The 20,107-nt window shown below is 41.9% G+C and overlaps 2 protein-coding genes across 2 annotated transcripts in view; both read right to left on the bottom strand.

Annotated features, from left to right (window-relative positions):
* strc1 (stereocilin 1) overlaps positions 1-13,248 on the bottom strand; it is an 18,995-nt gene extending 5,747 nt beyond the window's left edge. The window contains exons 1-22 of the mRNA XM_019867229.1: positions 13,116-13,248; positions 13,002-13,026; positions 11,262-12,612; positions 10,382-11,176; positions 9,664-9,729; positions 9,471-9,581; positions 9,222-9,376; positions 8,310-8,496; positions 7,169-7,284; positions 6,572-6,701; positions 5,337-5,519; positions 4,515-4,553; positions 4,247-4,417; positions 3,613-3,753; positions 3,239-3,297; positions 2,352-2,487; positions 2,161-2,249; positions 1,466-1,601; positions 1,170-1,366; positions 908-1,001; positions 452-623; positions 123-298 (exon numbers count right to left, since the gene is read on the bottom strand). Coding sequence (XP_019722788.1) covers positions 123-298; positions 452-623; positions 908-1,001; positions 1,170-1,366; positions 1,466-1,601; positions 2,161-2,249; positions 2,352-2,487; positions 3,239-3,297; positions 3,613-3,753; positions 4,247-4,417; positions 4,515-4,553; positions 5,337-5,519; positions 6,572-6,701; positions 7,169-7,284; positions 8,310-8,496; positions 9,222-9,376; positions 9,471-9,581; positions 9,664-9,729; positions 10,382-11,176; positions 11,262-12,612; positions 13,002-13,026; positions 13,116-13,248 — 4,662 coding nt within the window. The remainder of the gene's footprint in view (positions 1-122; positions 299-451; positions 624-907; positions 1,002-1,169; positions 1,367-1,465; positions 1,602-2,160; positions 2,250-2,351; positions 2,488-3,238; positions 3,298-3,612; positions 3,754-4,246; positions 4,418-4,514; positions 4,554-5,336; positions 5,520-6,571; positions 6,702-7,168; positions 7,285-8,309; positions 8,497-9,221; positions 9,377-9,470; positions 9,582-9,663; positions 9,730-10,381; positions 11,177-11,261; positions 12,613-13,001; positions 13,027-13,115) is intronic.
* Positions 13,249-16,518: 3,270 nt separating this feature from the next.
* The window catches only part of ctdspl2b (CTD (carboxy-terminal domain, RNA polymerase II, polypeptide A) small phosphatase like 2b), a 15,404-nt gene continuing 11,815 nt past the window's right edge, over positions 16,519-20,107 (bottom strand). Inside the window, exons 10-13 of the mRNA XM_019867356.1 lie at positions 20,007-20,086; positions 19,752-19,878; positions 19,140-19,235; positions 16,519-19,031 (exon numbers count right to left, since the gene is read on the bottom strand). Coding sequence (XP_019722915.1) covers positions 18,966-19,031; positions 19,140-19,235; positions 19,752-19,878; positions 20,007-20,086 — 369 coding nt within the window. The 3' untranslated portion in view covers positions 16,519-18,965. The remainder of the gene's footprint in view (positions 19,032-19,139; positions 19,236-19,751; positions 19,879-20,006; positions 20,087-20,107) is intronic.

The following is a 20,107-nucleotide window of genomic DNA, read 5'->3' as shown; positions in this document are numbered from 1 at the left end:
CAAAAAACTCTTATAAAAAAAAATTCGACAACAAAAAAAAAAAAAAAAAAAAAAAAAAAGGATAAAATGCAGACCGACAGTTTTATTGTAATGATGCTCACTGCAGTGTTGCAGAGTCTTACTTGTTTGACTTTTCCGAAGACTTGTTTACGTTGGTAAGATGCAAGATAGGGATCGTGGCCAATCAGCTCCAGGCAGTTTGTGAAGGCTGCTGGCGACATGCTTGTCAGGCTGTTCGTGATCCAAGCAAATGGAGCTGTTGTCTGCAGAATCTCACATGTGGGAACCATCGGAGCCGCTGTTCAGAAAATAAAAATGCCATATTTGTATGGATAGCTGTGACACATAATGCATACAGAACCTTAACTTTGTGCATTTAATTAAGGTCAGTGCAGTTTTCCCACATTGCTTTAAAAACAGTGACAGGCTGGAGAGCCAAACTGATGCTTACGTGAAAGAGGATTTATCTTGAGGAAACCGAAAAAGAACTGCAGAACAAACTGCTGCTTTTCAGCAAAGCGCCTCTTCTCACTCTCATCTAAACAGTGAAGAGCCACAATTCGGCGTTCCCACCGGCGCTGGCTCAGGAACAGCTTCTCGATACGGCCTACAGTCATCAAACCCTGTTGTTGAAACACACGAATGATCACGGCGACGCACTGATGGTTTACAGGACATCACCTGATCCTGACACCTCCTGAACATACAGGATATCATTTCAGGCTCTCTCTGCTTCATATCAAGTAACAATCCAAACATTTTGCCGTGGATGTTGGGACCTGATAGAAGAATTGGGCTTGAAGACAAATGCAATGAAGCCAAAAGAGAAGCTTTATAGCTGACAGCAAAACTGTTTAATTTTCTCTAACTCTCCAAAACATGGCAATTTTACAAGCATTGAACTCACCAAGGAAATCTCCTGCAGTTGGTCCTGAGGAAGGAAAAATAGAAACCGATCAATCTGACTGAGTGTCGTCTGGTTCCAGTTCTCCACCTCAGGGCTGAAGAAAAAAACACACACACACACACACACACACACACACACACATGGTAGCTGCTCTGTACACAACTAATCATTTTGATTTGAAGATTAAAAAAAAAATCCAGTAAATAACATTAAAAAGAAGAGCGGCTCCTTGATTGACTTGTAATTGGATGTTGTTTTATACCCGAATGCAGCAACTTCCAGCAGCATACGAGCCACAATGTCCATCTTGCTGCTACTGTAGCACAAGGTTTGGAGAAAATCCAGATTGTTCAAAAAGAATGCGCGATCCAGTTGGATCAGAATCTCATCTGAAACAAATGTGGCCATGATGTCCAGAGAGCGGAACACCTCCTCGGTGTACACACCAGTGTACATGCCCTGTAGGCGCAAGTGAAATGACAAACATGTTGACAGTGGATAAGTGACAGACTTTGAGTCGACAGTAATTTGAAAGATTCTGCACGGAAATCTTCTGACCAGCCTTTGCACCATCTTGTCCACAAGAAGCAGCTGTTCTGTTTTTGACATCATGAAAAATGGAACGGGGTCCTGAATAATCATTTTCCGCAAAGTGTCCATCACATCTGAAGGAAACTTTTTAATGGTGCTCACCCTGGAGAGAAAAGCACAACGTCATATCTGAAACTACTGAACAAGAAAGATGACTTGACTTGAATGATGTTGGGTGGTTTTTTTTTTTTTGTTTTTCTTGTAATGATCTATCACTGAATCCATCCATTCTATTTTCTGCAAGGTCTGAGGTAAGTGGAGCACATCCCATCTGACTGAGAAAGAAGTTAGAGTAAGTGCTGGACCGGTCACACAGACAATCACAAGGCAGACGGGGGAAAAAAAAATCCCATTCACTACAACAGAGATTAAGAATCTTCAGTGAACCTAGCAATAATATTTTGGAATATTTCTGAAATGTAATTTATTTTTTAAATGTTAATTCATCATATTTAAACACTGCCAATCCGATCCAATAAATGGGTGAAAACACCTTCTTTTGCAGGGGATAATATTACTCAGATTTGACTGATGCTGCTCTTCAACCACAATGATAAACATTTTGCTGGGGGGGGGGGGGTTGTGCTTGTTTAGACCAGTACACGATTGTGCACGTCAACCCAATGTTAAAGGCTTATTTATAGTTTTAAGTTCACACTTACGGCATAGACAGGGCGAGCTCCACTCCTAAGTCTTCAACCAGTTCAGAGAAGAACTCAAATTGATAGAGCTCCTCGATCACGCATTTTTTCTGCATCGGGGAGCAAACAGTCACTTCAGTGCATTCTCGCTATCGCATGACTTGGGATGACAAGTGAGACAATTTTCTTGTCGATTTCTAGCTACATTTTACCAGTGAGGTGTGCAAAGGACCGGGCTGCTCCCTGATGAGGGCCAAGATTTTCCTAAGCGCTGCAGGTGAGGTATCAGCCCTGAAATGCTTCTGTAAGGCTTGGCAGCTCATGCCCTGTACCAGCATCCCAAGACTCCTGATCATGTAAAGGGCACAAAGACACAGATATATTGAGTCTGAAAAATATTAACACAATGGTCGGCAGAACACAGAAATGAGCTATTGTATGGTAAGTAGTCGTGTTGCACACAGATGGTGTGTCAATGTAAGGCATAGAAAGAAAAGTAGTGTGTTTCCGGTAACCCGACCGACCGAGAATTTCTACGTCGAAAAAAAACTTTACGGTCGGCATTTTTTTCAAACAACCCTCTACATTTTTGTGTAGAGGGTTTACATCGGTGTAAACTCTCGCAATATTCACGTTGAGCGCGAGCGTCGTTTGCCCTGTCGTCTGTCAACAACATTGAAACATGTCGGCGGCCGCGATCTCCGACGACAGTTTAAACCGCGTTTTCTGTGTTACAGTCGCGTGCTTGCACCGTAATGTTCAGAAAATAGCATCCATTGATGTATCGAAGAAATTCAGCGAACTATTTGATGAACACCACGCGGAGCGGCGGGTTCAATGTCTACTTGTTTTATGTTTTATGGTTATTTTGTTTAAATTTTTGATGGGGGGAAAAAAAAAAAAAAAAGATTGAAAAAAAAAAAAAACTTTGTCCGACCTACCGACCCAATGCTGAAATTTCATGTTACCGGAAACACACTATCTTTTTTGTTTGGCCTAATTAGATTTGAACCCTTTCAGGGACAGCGGTTACAACAACGGACAGCTTGTCATGTTATCAGGTTACAGGGTGCATCAAAGGGTACAAAGTTATACTTACAGGAAGTCTTTGATCAGGCTTGATCTTGTATTCTGCTCCGTTTTTAGTATTGCTATAGCCTGGGGAAGAACATGAAAACATCTTATGGTGTTACATAATTGTGGCATGCTGATTTGTACAACTTGCGAGAAGTTTCCATCGTCCCTCGCCGCGGTGAAAAACAATGGAAATCCGATATAGAGACACTTGGCTTGTCTGCTGTTTCCAAGCAAGTCTAATTCCAGCAACGGCGACATCATCTGCCCTTTACAATTTAATAATTCAGTGACTACTGGAGACACACACCATCTCATCTTGACAAATCTACGAAGTGTGTTAGAAATGTGGCCACTTTGAAGCCAAGCAATGTTGAAAGAAGATGAGATGTGTGAGACCTGCTGCGTGTTCCACGCTTTAGAGGATACACTGGAGCTGTTGTCCATTAGTAGACGAGCTCTGGGCAGTACGCTAAGAAGGGGAGTGCAACAAAGTAGTGGCTCGACATCGTCCAACCAGAAAATCACCTCTGGAAAGCCCTGGTAAGAACAAAAGGTCAATAAAATTGGCAAAGGTTGGCATACACCCCCCCCCCAAAAAAAAACAAACAAACAAACAACAACAACAACAAAACTGCAGCAGTAGCCCATCATAAGGATTTGGGCTTTGGAACCCAAAGATTTCGGATCAAGACGAGTTGCAACCGGATGTTGGCCAATGCAACTCAGCTCAGGGGCGGAGTGAGGATCTGCAGGCATCCTCACGCTGCCTCTATTCGGATGTCTGCATGTGTGTGTTCGACCACTCTCTGTGTTGTGTGCACAAAAATTGCAGCGATTTAACCAAATTTTCACTTGAGCGATCATAACGAATATAAACAACATTTAATTCAAATCTAATTCCAGCAAAAGCCTGTTTCTTCAGAATGTAGAAAGAATTTCCATCAGATCGATCTCAATATAGCAAATAAAAAGGAAAAAAAAACGACCATTCAATTTGAAGGTTTCTTCCACCCATTTTTCTATGTCATACCCATAGTTTTGTGGCGACGGCATTTGCTTGTGTTGGACGGAGGCCCGCTGAGTGTTGCGCCAGGCCAGGTAGCGATGACAGCAGCCTGTCAGATGTCAGCATCAATAATGTTTCTGTCTTTACTCCTACAGTGATAGAGCCCAGCTCCTGGAGGCGACCTGGAGCGTTAAGCTAGATGGGGGCGGGGGGGGGGGGGGTGTCACGAAAAACAAAACCACTACAGAGCAAACCAACAACTTTCATTTTGAGGAGAGAGAAAAAACCTTACTGCATTGACAGATGAGAGCTTATCAACAATGATGGAGGCCTGCAATGCATACGATACACAAGATCAATAAGAAGTGCACTTCGAGAGCACGAACAGGGCTTAAAACATTTTGTGAACAGTGAGTGAACAGCTGCCATCTCGGCTCTTAATCGACAAAGAAATTTGGCAGTGGCTTAAGTTTGTGTTTCACAAACTTTGGAGCCCCAACATTTTCAAAGAATAAGTGACTTGTTTGTATTACATAGAGGAAAAACAATAACACACATTTTTGCAATTGTACAACCATTGTAAACAATGTGCTCACAATGATGACCTGTTGTCTTGAGAAATTCACAGAAGCAATTTGAATCACAAACATGAAAACTGAAAAAAATCATTTGGCCATGACATACAATAAACATTACAGAGTGATCTGAAAAGATATGACAGACAAAAGTACCTGAACCTGTTTCTCCAATTTTCCATTTTAAATTGCTTCCAAATTCATTTTAGAAGTAAACGTTTGTCTGTTCTGTACATTGTAAAAGTGTGTTGTTGTTTTTTATAATTTAGAAAATTATATTTTGTCGTCAATGTGTGAATTGTCATCAACATATTATGAGAAATCTAAACAAACAAAAAAAAAACTCTCCCAGCTCATCATTTGATTTATCTGTTTATCACCAGGCGACACGGTGTTCCAAGTCATGGGGAATTTGACTGATTGACAAACCCACACTGAGTTCCTGAATTAAAAAGTGGTTCACCATAACGCATGGAATTTTTCCTGTCTTGCCACGTACGACATCCTGTGAAATCCCGACGTTGTGTGCACCTCTCTACCTGTGCAGGACTGAACAACACAGCTCTGAGGGCAGGAAGTGCTGCAAGTAGCTGCGAGGGAGAGAGGCCCAGCAAGAAAGTCGCACCCAGGGAGGGCAGAAGGTGTGCAATGTCTGCCAGTCTCTCTGGACTGAGTGAAGATGGGATTTTTAACTCAGTGCTGTTCAGGAACAGACTGGAGGTCTGCAAGGAAACAACAGGCAAAGAAGCATGAAGCATACAGAAAGACTCTGAAGCAGGGCCCAACCGATATGGACTTTTTGAAGGCGATGCATATTTTTTGGGCAGAAAAAAAAACATATTTCCAATTAATTGGCCGATTAAACAATATAGAATGCATAAAACAACACTTTCCCCTTCAGTGTATTTCAGTGAGTGTCAGTTAAACAGGGATTTGCGCTATTCGTGCGCTGTCCTGGGACGGTAGACTGTAACTATATTGCAGGGATTGGGATTATTGCAGAATCTCAATGTTATTTATTACACGTGACAATTTGACATTCCAGTAAAATTTTAGCGAGGATCATGGAAGTTGATATGCGTGATTTGCGTTCACCACACGTGGTTTGCTTTAGCGAGCCACATAACATGACCCGACCCTTGAGTTTGACGATTTGAGATCTAAACTCTTCATACAAACCGTATTTTCCAGAGTATAAATCGCCTTTCAAGATGACATGTATGTTTTTGGTGTTGGATTTTATCAAATAAATTTCCCCAAAAAATGCGACTTATACTCCAGTGCGACTTATGTATGTTTAAGATAAGATAAGATAAGAAAACCTTTATTAGTCTCGCAATGGAGAAATTCCCAATTCACAGCAGCAAAGTTATGTTTATTCCTTCTTATGCATTTTTTGGCTGGTGCGATTTATAATCCGGAGCGATGTATAATCCGAAAAATACGGTCGTTAAGAATAAAAGGGTATGGTAGAGACGTATGTGTAATAAATAATGAGGTCAGCATTACATACGCACATCTGCTGTATAAAATCGGGAATTTAAAAATATTTAGCTGATTCTTTAACTCAAAACAAGAACTATAAGTAGCTGATTTAATCGGCTGGCCGATTAATCGGTCAGGTCCTTGTCAAACACCTCTTCATTCAATATCCTGAAAAAGTGTCAAAATCTTTGACTGATTCCAACAACCGAATACCATCATTTTAAAAATGCAAACCAATTCACAACACAAAATAGAGAAGGCATCCCAAATCCACATGGCTGCTCCTTACCAAGTGACTTGGTAGGGTGAGTCCGTCGTGAGTGCAGTTCAAGATGACATCCCAGATTACACTGAAGGCCTCACTGCCTTTGTATGCCAGGAGGTCACTTGGCTCTGCCTGACAGGAGAGACTGCCCAGCCTAACACCACAAACACAGAGTCAACAGCCCAATCCTGATTGGAAATGACATTTTGAGGAATTAATCGACAACGCTTCAATTTGGCCATCCAACATCGGGTACACTAGCACAATCTAATGACCTCTGACACAAAACCTCTTTCATTCAGCCAAATAATGTCACCCAAATTTTATGACACAGCACAGCTGTGCACCCGTAAAAAGCAGAAACGCAAAAATAAATACATTGTTATATTAACATCTTTCTCACAGTATCAATCAAAATTGAACGTTATAATCTTTGTGAAGGCAGAGTTTTGGATGAATCCGCCGCGTTGAATCTAATTAGACTGCAGATATACCTCATGAAGTGTCCGGTGAGTTTACAGTACACCGCATGCAAAACTTGAAAAAATGGGTCCAAAAGCAATATTTAGAAGTCGTAAGTTGATTGAAAGTTTTGCATGAACCTCTGCAGGATTGCCTGACCTGATGAAGTCATCAGCAGTCAAGTTTCTGTAGGTGCCGATGATGCGCCGTGCCACAAACTCCTGCTTCAAGGAAGTCAGCCTGTTCCTTTGCAATACATCCAGCCCATCTAATAGCTAGGAACAAACTGAATTAAGTAATCATTCGAAACTACAGCTCTTTTCAGCAGAGAACAGGCCCTTCAACAAGTCCAACAATATATAAATCTTTTTTTTTATGGTTTCGTCGCACACACCCTCCTCGAGTGCATACATTTATGAAAAATTATGGAGATATTTTTTTGTTATGTTAATAAAGGTGATTCACATTATTATTATTATTTACTGAGGTTATCCTTCTATCCTTGACAAATGTCCCACAATTTATGAGGGAATCTAGTTTTATTTATGGTGTACATATATCCTGCCAAACACAAATAAATGGGTAAAACACAGACTTTTTTTTTTTTCAAATTCAGGTAGTTTTAATTTGCTTGTAGAACATGATTGCTGGTTTTATTAGTTTCGATTTTTGTAGAAAATGCCTCGTTTTAGTCTAGTTGTTCTTGGTATAGTACAGTATTAGGTTTTTTTCATTTTAGGAGTTGTCAAGTGCAAGAAAAAAAAAGTCACGAAGTATTGAATAGGAAGGTAAACGACAATTAGCAAATGACCTTTTGACCTCCCTTCTTCTTTGCAGACGTGCAGCAATAACAAATTCGTTACACTTAAAATGAAGACTGAAAGCTCAAGTATGAGATTATACAATACAATACATCCTCATTTATATATTGATTGACAAAAACGTAGACAAAGGATATTTTTGCTATAATTGCACTTCTAGTTACTTTTATAGATGTAACATGTCATTTCAGTTAGATTTTTTTTTTTTAACCAAAAATCATTTTTGTTTTATTTTGTGAACAAAAATGCTTTTTTCGGTTTAATTTTAGTTATGAATATGCAAATGAACATTATGAACATGCAAATGCAACTATTATATTCTGAAGTAATGTGTTGAGTTCTTTCAACAACAACAAAAAAAAGCTGTGCGTTCAATCATGGGGAACACAAAGGTACAGTAGCTCTTCTATGTCCTGAGACAAATCGAAGTGACAGAATCATGTTTCCCCGCGTGGTGTCGGAGATCAAAGGACTGTTACCTGAGCAGGTGAGAGGTGTTGGAAGTTGTGGAAGGGCAGGTAAGTTATCACGTTTCCAGTGTCCCTGATGAGTGACTGGTGAGCTTCAGTGATATTGGAGGGGGGCAAAATTTTACTGTACCACAATCCAAAGGCTCGCTGCTGATCTGCAGACAAATGGCCCAAGTTGTTGTTAATGGTTTCCCTCCTGGAAAAAAAAAAAAAAAACAAATGAAAAAAAAAACCAAATGAAAAAAAAAACGTCTTTCAATTTATACAACTAAAAGACATTAAGCATTTTTTTAAACCCTTTACGATGCATTAATGTAAAAATCTGAAACTGTGACCATCAGCGCCAGATAAGCACAAAAGTGTAAACTGACAAAAAAAATAAAGCTTTGGCTAACAATTTGCCGATGGTTTACAGGAACGTACAACTGTACAGCATTATTTGTGTGATCATTTGTGTTTTTAATACTTCGGTATTTTATTTAGCTACGTGGAGCAACATAGTTCACTACCACCATAATAATAATAATAATAATAATAATAATAATAATAATGATGATAATAATAATAAAAAAACAGCCCAGTGAATCAGTGAAAATGCCAACATCCCTTATATTGGATCTCACCTGAATGCGCAAGGGAACTTACTGAGGTGAATGGTGATTATACTGTATACTAGTAAATAATGTAGTAAATAATTTAGTCTCCGTTTTCCTATGAAATAGGATGTTTGGTGCATTTATACAAGTGTAATTTTGGTGCTGATCAAAATAGCACGATTCAGTGTTCGTGGGGATCCACGCCCTATTTTCAGTCTTGTTTCATGTCGAGTTCAACTAAATCTGTTTTAGGTTGAATAAAAATGTAATCAAGGATTGTGCATATCACGATGTCAGTGTGCAGCTTGAATACGGCGTCTCGTACACATCAAGGTTGTTTTGCAGAGAAGGCAAAGTGTGGATGTCAGTCGGACTGGCCGCTTTGAAAAGGGGAGCCAACTCGGAAAACAGACTTCCATCCTTTGCCAGATGGCTGCTGAACAGCACGGATGTCAGGGTGGACAGGTAGTTCTCTGTCAGCTGGCATAAGACAACAGGAGTGGGACATTTTATGCATCGCCCGCACCATAATGTCAAATGAAAACATTACACCGAGGAAAATAATGCAAACAACCTTCAGTGTGTCGTTATTTCTTGTGTAGTATTGGAGGATCAGCCTGAGAGTTGTGACGTGTGCAGCACTAAGCACTGACTTCAAGCTGGCCGATGGTATGCTGAAGTATTCCTAAAAAGACAAAACGGAAGAGAAAGTGTGTCAAAACTACCCTGAAAGGACAGAAATCAAGAACAAATCATTCGACGTGTACCTTAACGATGAGATTGTCATTACTGGTTCCATCCTGGGCTGTCTGCATCAAGCTGGTCAGGACTGTCTGCAAGGGAGAACAATCACAGCCCAGCACACAGCAAGGCAGTTGAGATGACAAAAGAGTTAAAGTGCACCAACCTGTTTGATTTGATGTCATAGGAATAGCACATATCAGCAAAAAAACGAATGATGTAAACCTAAAAAATCAGGTGCAGTATCAATCTGCCTCAATTCATGCTGCCTCATCGTGTGAATGCAGAGGGAACATTTGCACAAAGGTCAACGTGCGACACAAGTCTCAAGAACTGCTGGAGCCGATATTTTTGAAACACAAGACTGTTGACAGAATGCAACAGGCATATTCATCCAATCGAGTTAGTCTCCATCCGGATACTGTCAGGCACATATTTGCATCAGGGATTGCAATGACTCCTTGAGACCTGTCAGCAAAATAGTCTTAAATTCATTTCTGTTGGGCTCTGTGATATTTTGTCCGTTTTGCCTTACATTCTTATTCTTTTCAACTGAGAGCAAATTATTATACGCACGGGATGGCATTATTACAAGTATGTACGTAAGATCATAGCAGTTGCACTAGAAAGCAATCTGATTCCTCTGCCAACCCCTTTCAATGTTCATCCTCTATTTCGAAGTATAAGGGAATGAATGAATCATTTTAGCAAGGTGCTGAAATTATGAAACGATGACAGTCTTACCCCAAAACACTGCAGCAAGACCCTCCTTTTGTCAAAGTTGTTCTCCCCTTCGAGATAACGAACGACAGCGTCGAGGACGCTATTGCGTATGCTCTTGGTGACATGCAGTGAAATGTTCTGGACCTCCTCTATTGCTAGCAAGATGACAACAGAAGCGCTGACTGCTTGGTTCAACACCGCAGCTACGGATGGCGTCACCAGATGAGCCACCCGGGACCTCAGACCGTCTGCCCAGCAGCGTATAATCAATCGCACGAGCATGTTCTGGCTTGCCCCAGGCCTGCAGGCTGCGCTGAAGTCAACAGGACAGGTCCAGTTGAAGTGCATCACTAATTGTTTGGCCAAGCAAAAGTCCTCCGAGGTTGTGTTACGAGTGGCGTTGCTGTCGGTGGCACATATGGTGCTCACCCAGAGGCGAGCGGGCTCATGTGCCAGAGAGTCGAGAAGGGCAGGACTGGCGCAAATAAATGACACAAAGTTGAACTGATCATGCTCCCAGCAGAGAATCAAGAGCGCTGCATCCGGAAGGGATATATTCCAGGTGGAATACTGGCACTGCTCGTCAGGGTCGAATCCTGAGCCATCATCGTCTTCCCCTCCATCTACACCCAGATTTGAATGGTTGGCACAATACTTTATCAACCAGGTGTTGTTTTGGTTCGCCATCAGGTTCTGCAGGACTGTCTCATTGGCGCAGACTTTGGAGGTGAAATTTTTGGGGTCCCTATCAGCACAGAGAGCCAATTCAGTCATGTCAACAAAGATGGGGCGGGTCCATTCGTAATACATGCACACCTGAGGAAAGAAAAAAAAAAAGATAAAAGCTGAAACAAATTCGAGACATACTGATAGAATGGATTGAGCCAGTTAAAGCACACACCTGAGGTATATCCTCGATTTCCTCAGTTTCCTTGTCTGCGCACACTGTTTTCAGCCATTTGTTCTGGGGGTTCTCTAAGAGCTTTTCAAACAAAGTCGCCTCACAGCAGACATTCTTCTGAAAAGCAAGCTGGTCATGCTGCCAACACAGTCCGACCACTGAATCGTCCACCTGCCGATTCTTCCACGAGTGGTAGTCGCACCAGTCTAAAATTCGAAAAGGTTGCGGAGCCGCAGTGGGCGGAAAAATCAAAGCGGCGCTGCAATGATCCTCGAGCCAGGCATTGTCCTGATTACGTAATAAGCTATTTAGAAAGGTTCCGTTAGCGCAAACCTTCTCAGCGAAATCTGCGGGATCATTGCGTATGCACTGTGATAAGACATCTGACGTCAATTGCATCACATCTTCCCACTCGGAGTAGTGACAGGATGGTGACAAGAGTGGATCCGAGCTCGGAAATGGTGATGGAAATGGCAAAATTGTGCAGTTTGGCATGAACCTCACATTTTCTGGGTTGGAGGATAATAACGTGAAGAAGTCAGTATGCTCGCAGATGAGTTTTGTAAGTCTTGAACTGTCCAGGCTAATGCAGAACTCCAGCAGGTGTGGCTCTACCAGAACTGTAGGTTGATCAATCCACTGGTGGTAGACGCAGAACTGATCCACCAGGTAGCCGCGGTCCACTGTGGAATTTGCACAGAAGCCATACAACCAACTGTTCATCCGGTCTGACAGCAACTTCTTCATCAGTAAAGTATTATTGCACACATGCTTCACAAACTCCTGCCGTTCGTTGTCGCTGCACAGTGAGACCAGGGCGGTATCCACCACCTGGTTTTCTAACCAGCTGCTGTAGTTACAGACAAGCTGCTGGAGGTTGGGGGCTTCTCTGGCTTTTCGGGGGGGCGCGAGGGAGGCGTGTGGGCTATTCACGGGAAAGTTCGACGTGTCTCCAACATCGCACTCTGATGACCTGCCAAGGAGCGGTGACACCAGCGCCTGAATAACATAGCACGTATTGCTCCATACCAGTTCGACCTGCCCGGCACTGAGCGAGTTGAGCGCCTGACACAAGGCGAGCACCGATGTGGGCGTTTGTGCTCTCGATCCACGGAGAATTTCACCACAAAGTGTATCATTGATGTCGGACAGATTTTGGCGATCGCATCGGAGCAGTATGTTGCGGCTCTTGTCAGTGACTGCCTCTGGGAGACTGGATTCGCGGGAGGCAGGATTCGGGCATTCTGAACCTGGATATGTGCACGTAGAGTGTTCTAGAGGCAGGAGGGTCTCCAGAAGGATGTCGATAAACGAGTTGGTGAAGGACCAGCTAACGTTGTGGTTCAGTCCCCTAAACGAGACAGATTCAACAAATACGTTCAATAGCGGGAAAAACAGCATATGACTTTAGTGAGCTCTACTCTGAGAAATATGTTTTTGACTTCTTGGACTAGAAATGTACAATAAAATAAAAATGATAAAGCAAAAATAATTAGCAATATCGAAATTCACTCAAAATAGAGTTATGTCAAAAATTTTCTGTGACCTGCGGATCTTAAAAAAAAAAAAAAAAACGCTACTGAATAAATTCCAATAAAATACACTATGTGGAGAAAGTACCCAGGCCATTTTGGTGCACATATTTGCTTGTTGCTTTTATAACGGCAGATTTTTTTTTGGATGGGTTTTCAGAAGACTTCAAAAGTCAGGTGAATGTATGTATCAGGGAAATGCACTCACCACATTATGAGTTGCTGGAGATTTCCTGAAGTGATGGAAAACAAAACGTTTTACCAATAAGAAGTTAGACCACAGTGAACATTTTGTGGCAATTACAATGTTGAGACAGGTTACCTTGCTCACAGCTCTCCCTTTCCTTTGGAGATGGAATTGCTATTCCAAACTGCAATGCTATTTTCACATAGTCCATTGGTACTTGGATTAATGTCGCCATGATGTTGGACATGTACGCAACAGCGGCATCCATCACGCCACTCACTGCACTCATCAAAGTCCCAGATAGAGGCGAGCTTTTTAAGATGGTAAAAAATGTCTGCTGAAAGCTGGTCAAGGTTGTGGCTGCTGATTCTCCCACCCCGAGAGAGGCGTTCACCATCTTATGATCTGCATCTGGTGCATCACTCAAGGGCGAACATGTCTGGGATCTCAGAGATGATAAGAAGGTCAGCAGTGGTTTGCCTAACTCCAGAGAAACTGTCTTTGTGAGCTCTGCTTTTGCTCCACAATCTTGTCCCTCGGATAAAATGCAAACTAAAGTTTTGGGAAAGTCATCCACGAAGCCCTCTCTTAACAGCGGTTGAAAGACAGAGTAGACATCAGTCAAGACGCCAGAATATGAATTCAAACCCATGGAGGAAGTGTCCGAACTACGTGTGTTTGCTTCTTCATCAGACAAGTAATGCATCTGACTAATAACTCTTTGGATGTCTGCTTCTAAACTGGTGGTCTGGCTCATTCTTCGTTGTATGAGTCGGGATTGTGGTATCACTTGATTTGCATCACTTATGATCCCTGCAAAAACATAAGAAAACATTCATGTCTACTAAATTCATCGAGTATGGACTCAATGATCTTTGCTGTAGATGATAGGTCACCACGAAATGTCATAAAATCATCTTGCATGGAGAAAATAAAGGACACACAGATTGATATACCTACAGCAACACTGAATCACACTAGCGGTTTCCAATATTTATTTTACCAGCGATTCATAATTTTGGAAAGAGCATTCATTATTGTGCAGCTGCGTTCTAGACACGTGAAAAGTACCAAGTCACTGGTTCCACGCAAATATATGTTGCTGTATTCATCACAATTATAAAATACTGTGGAGCAACACGGTGGTCTGGTTACATGTTCTCTCCATGCCTGCGTGGGTTTTCTCCGGGTACTCCGGTTTCCTCCCATATTGCAAAAACATGCATGGCAGGATGGAACACTCGAAATTGTCCCTCGGTGTGAATATGAGCGCGGATGGTTGCTCGTCTGTGTGCCCTGCGATTGGCTGGCAATCGGTTCAGGGTGTCCCCCGCCTACTGCCCGAGGACAGTTGGGATAGGCTCCAGCACCCCCCGCGACCCTAGTGAGGATAAAGCGGTTCGGAAAATGAATGAATGAATGAATATATCTGCTGTTCTCGCTGTATCTGCTCCCATTGGGTTCCATCTTAAGGAAACATGGTATTTCCTTCCACTGCAATGCAGATGACTGCCAGATCTATGTCCCACTGAGCAAAAAAGACGCCTCACCTCATCAAAAATGTTGACGTCTCAATAACTCGTCATGTGCCCTTGAGCATCAATTACAGCTTGACGACAAAGTTTCATGCTGTTCACAAGTCGTCTTATTGTCTGCTGAGGCATGGCATCTCAAATTTCTTGAAGGGCAGCCCTCAGGTCATTGAGGTCCTGGGGTGCGGAGTTTCGAGCCTCTACATGCTGACTCAGCTGATCCCACAGGTTTTCAGTTAGATTCAGGTCTGGAGAAAGCGCAGGCCATTCCATTTGAGGTACACCAGTCTCCAACAGCCGTTCCTTGATCATGCGACCTCAATGAGCTGGAGCATTGTCGTCCATGAACATGAAATTAGGCCCGTGTTGTTCACGTAGGGGCACAATCACCGGATTAATAACCTTATTCAGCTAGTATTTCAAATCTCTAAATAACCTTGCGCCACCTTACCTCTCTGAGCTCATCCGCCCCTACACACCTGCCCGGCACCTCAGGTCTGCAGACCAGGCATTATTAGAAGTACTGAGCCTCAGTTTACACTAAACTGAGGCTCAGAGGGGATCGAGCCTTTTCTGTTGCTGGTCCCTCTCTCTGGAATGACCTCCCACTGAACATTCGGCAAGCCTCCTCGCTGCCCATCTTCAAAACCCGCCTCAAAACTCACTTGTATTCCTTGGCATTTGACTCAGCATGACTTTGTTCTTGGTTTTGCTGTTCGGTGCTTTCTACTGTTTTTATTACCGATTTGCTTTACTGTTTGTTGTATATGTTAATTTGCTCCATGTACAGCACTTTGTATGCAGCGATGGCTGTTTGAAAGTGCTCTATAAATACAGTTGAGTTGAGTTGAGAATGAATAAAAGATATAGCGCACAAGCTGCAATTGCAGACTGCTGAGCGCTAACAACTTCCAGTGACGCAGTTCGCGACCCCGTAGGTGAAAGATTTACCTGCTTATTTTATTTTATTGTTTAAATACTTTTTTTGTGAAAATAAGATTGATAAGGTGGTTCGGGTGCAGTGTAAATTAACACAAAAATATATTACTAAGATGTACAAAGACACACAAACGGTTGTTTGTTTTTTTTCTTTTCTCCTCTACACCTCTCATGATCGACTTGGGACCAGTCCGCGAGCTACTGGTCAATCGCGATTGACGTAATGGGCACCCCTGATTTAGAGTTACTGCATGTTTTTGTTTTTTTAAATTTTACAACATTTAAGCAAAGCTGCTAATGTTTAAAGTGCGAATGTGGCATGCAGTACAATTAAATATCATTGTTTTTAGTCATTACGGTGGTGCCATTTTTTTTCTATCAATTGTACAATATTGCACGTACTTACCTAATAGGATGTACACCGTGAAAGCAGACCACATTGTTTTGCATTGACCAGCGACCACCCCACAAAGACACTGAAAAGAAGTCTGATATTCGTCACCTCATAAAACATGAAATTCAACACAAAGATCCGCAAATCCGTTTAAGATATTTGACTTCCATGATTCGGGGGCTCCATTCGCTCCTCTGTAGACACTAACCGACCTGCAACTCGACAAGCTGTGTAAATAAGGACACAGCGGTTGTAAAAAAAAATGTGTGGCGTGAAACACAGACTGGATTTGAGTCGTAAGACATTATAAAATATTAATGCGTAATGTTGATTGAAGTGTTGTCGGAAACCCGAGTCCTGCCAGGGGACACCGGACTGGCTGCGGGGACTGACACGACATCTGCCGAAAGGAGTTCATGAAGAAGAAGGAGCGGTCATGAGGCACGTGCTTCCTTCTGCATTTGCATTGTTATTAAGATTACACAGTCTACTGCAAGGGGGTCCTCAGTGTAATCCAGTTGAAAAAATATTGGAATATCTGGCTTTGAAATGTCAGGTTGATAGTCCAGGTCATTGACAGACATCAGTGTTGTGTAAAAATTACAGAAGCCAAATATCCAAATAACCTGCTCTCACACAGTCTTGGGAAATAAAACAACAACAGCAAGAAAGAGGCTTTTAACTTTAAAACTTTGTTTCAGAAATTCAATGTAACTGTATATACACTTTACAATAGTACATAGCCGAGCGGCTAACAAAGATGTCTTAAAACATTTTAAAATACATCTTCTGAACATATAATTCTTACAAGTAAAATAGCATAAGAGATATGAGATTGAGGGGTGACGGGAGGGGGGAAAATATATATATAATCAATACGATTACTTTTCCGAAAGACTTAACTCTTAGCAGAAAAAGTGCATTGATTCAAATTTAACTCAGGACTTCTGACACAAAAACAAACTGTATCCTCTACATGCTAAGTTTAACAGTTTACTGACATTGTGCTAAACTAAATAAACATTTTCAAGAGGAAAAAAAATCCATGTGAAGTTAATCTTCATTAATACATTTTACAAGTTGATATTACATGCCTTTTTAAAATCAAAGATACAAAAGGTTTCCTTATTTTAAGGATTAAAAAAAAACAAGGCTGCATGTATTGTACCACAGAGAGTGTACAATAAACTGGTAATGCACGTAAAAAGGAGCTGGATGACACATCAAATGCCTCTCCCAGTTCCTTCAGAAACCGCTATGAGAGAAACGTTCAAACTCAGAAGCGTCACACAATCGCTCAGTGAGGCTTGCATACTAAAAGTTGGCAAAAAAAAAAAAAAAATTGTGAGATCTGGGCGCCAGGGCGGGACCTCAAGGTGCATCTCCTATCCCTTCAGTCGCCAATGCCTCTCATCTATTTGTTCTAGATTTTGAGGAAGAATTGGGAAAGACACCCGCGACTTCGACCCATGCACAATTTACATTCAGTGTCTAGATGTGCACTCACCGGTACAAGTAAACCTCATTGTGCCTTGCAACCGTCGTTTTACGAGAAACACAAGCCCAATCTAATTTCTGGAGCACAAGCAACATACGATGCAAAAGGCAAGAAAGGGCAGGTGCCGAACATTTGGCAACCACCTCTGATAACCGCCTGCCTTCAACAGCAGGGACTATGTGGCCAGAGCAAGGAAAGCAGGATCCATTTGACAAATCTAACACACTGGACACAAATTAATGCAAGTGCACAATAGTGCAGCAATGAGCGGCGCTCTGCGGTCTGATTGTCTTTTTCTGTCGAACCGACGAAAGCTACTAGCAGAGAAATGATCACATGGCACGGTAAAAGAAACCCAGAGCAACGCTGACACATGTGCCAGTTTAAAAAAAAAAAAAAACATTTTGATACAAACCGAAAACAAAAATACTGCCCAGTTATCAGGAGACTGCGCCAACGCAGATTGCCGAGTCCAAGTCACCTCAATGTTGCACATTTGTCCTCTGTCTCACTTGCAAAAATGTTTGGCGGAAACAACATCCACGTACACGCATAGAGGGTGCTCAGTGAAGCCGGCAGGGAGAAAATATGTTGCTGGTGCCAGATGTGGCTGGTTCGAGGTTGTGACCGGATGTCTGGAGACACTGGCCGCGCTACATTGTCATTATGCTAGTGACAGCCATCAAATTACACTTTACAACGGAAAGACGCGAGGCTGTGATTAAGACAGAATACTAGTGAATTACAAGTAGATGACAATACTGATTGACAAACCAAATACTGCAACGTTGACACACATCACTTCAAACATGAATGCCCTCAAACCTTACACTATGCCAGATTTACATAAGATGTCTTCCACGCACTATTTTAAAAGAACTATGCTGCGTCCACAGTGAAGAAAAAAAACTTGGATTTAAGCCTCGGAGAACATACTGTGCTCCCATTGTTAGATTTGAACAGTTAACTGTGAACACTTTGACGCCCCCTTTCAAAACATTTCGAAGATAAATCACCTGGAAACACTAATTTCAAACAAAAAGACCAAAACAACAACAACAAAAAAAGAACAATACGGTAAAACCTTGATTCACCTACAGCGGAATGCATCAGATTGAAACGCTACAAAGTTGGCCAACCACTACATTACCAAGTTGGTGTGAGTGTGGCAAAGAGTAAACACAAATGCGGATTGATTTGCAGGCCAGCTGTACAGACTGGAGTGTCAACAGCTTCAGCACCAGGGATGGGTTTGGGTTCAACGCCTCAGGTTAGAGTTCCTCTGAACAGGTGGTGTTTTTACAGCCACGAAGCAAGCACCAAATCCTTGAAATAGTGTGGAGACCATTGTCTGCCCCACAGCTGAAAAGTCGATCCAAAATTGGAACGACTCAGACTTCGAAGTGTCTCTTTACATCATGCATACATTGAGAAAATTTCAACCAGTTCTTTAAAAACAATTTTCTTCTGAACAGATAGTGTTTTTTTTTTTTTTTTTTTTAAAGCAGTGAGTTTTGAAAACAAAACAAAATGAAGCAATGGTAACGTTTGAAGCGGCTTTTTACACACATGGTTTTCAGTCCGTCCTTGCTAAAAGCCCATCTGAGATGAAACAGTGGAGTTCAATCAGGAGGCAACATGTCATGAAGACGAAATCTCTCCCGAACATGCGGCCGCACATCCTCGTCCTGTCGAATAAGTAACAACATGAATTAAGGCAGAATAGACTCGCAAAACCCCCCCAAAAACAAGTTTCAGCTTGCTGGTGAATTCAACAAGAAAGAAAGACATCCTACCATCTCAACCAGCTTCTCTAGGAAGGGCACCAACTTCAGCAGCTCGTTGTCATTTCTGTCCATGAACCAGCTCTCGATGGGAATTCCATTTGACAACTGTGAGGGGGGAGTTTGAAATTAAAACTGGCACTGTGTTGTGTCTTGTGTAATGTCGTGAGATGCTGATGGGAGATCAATAGAACAGTTTTAAATTGTGGGAAAGGTAAAAAAACTCGTTAAAACCAGTTACAATGGGTCTGATACTAGTCTGCCCTCAGCGAGATGGCATCAAAATGACAAATTAGTGAAGACCACATCTGCAGTCCTCTTGTGCTCAAAGGTGATGGGATTTCAAATCCTCGCCAAATAAAGGCAATTGGACCTGCTTATGATGGTTTTTTTCCAGACAAATGTAGTAATATAGTATGTAGTACTGGTAATTATAAATGTAGTAATAAAATATATAAGTACATAAAATCATTCATTAGGCAATGCTGGATTTAGACCAAACTAACAAATGACAGCCAATCGTTGCCTCAAAGGAGCCCCGTCAATAATCATGTGACATTCTCAGTTGACCGGTTTCATTATTTTGAAACCAGAATGTATCTCGCATATTATGTTTCTGGTCACCTGGTATGCAAAGGCTTGCGGTGAATTGTCAATGATGATGGTCTTTGACAGATCTCTGCCGAGAATGTTGAGATCCTTGATGTAGTTTCCTTGGACACAGACACAATGCTCCCGAAACAACCTGTGTCTAAAGATAGAGTCGGGAATGACAGGAAAGGGGGATAAATTGATAAGGTCAGATCATAAATCATTCAGAGAACGCAACCACACGCCATCACTGGTACTACAATCATTAATAACATAGAAACACCATACCTGACTAGCTGTTTCTTAGGGTCTAAGATGTTAAGCAGTTTGTCCGCATACACCTTTTTAGAGGCTGTGAAAAGGATGATCTAAAAAGGGAGCGGGGGGGG

The sequence above is a fragment of the Hippocampus comes genome, unplaced genomic scaffold, assembly GCF_001891065.2.
Source record: "Hippocampus comes isolate QL1 unplaced genomic scaffold, H_comes_QL1_v1.1 scaffold2, whole genome shotgun sequence".
Lineage (NCBI taxonomy): Eukaryota > Metazoa > Chordata > Actinopteri > Syngnathiformes > Syngnathidae > Hippocampus > Hippocampus comes.
Note: the sequence above shows the minus strand (reverse complement) of the source record. Positions and strands in the feature narration are given on the sequence as shown.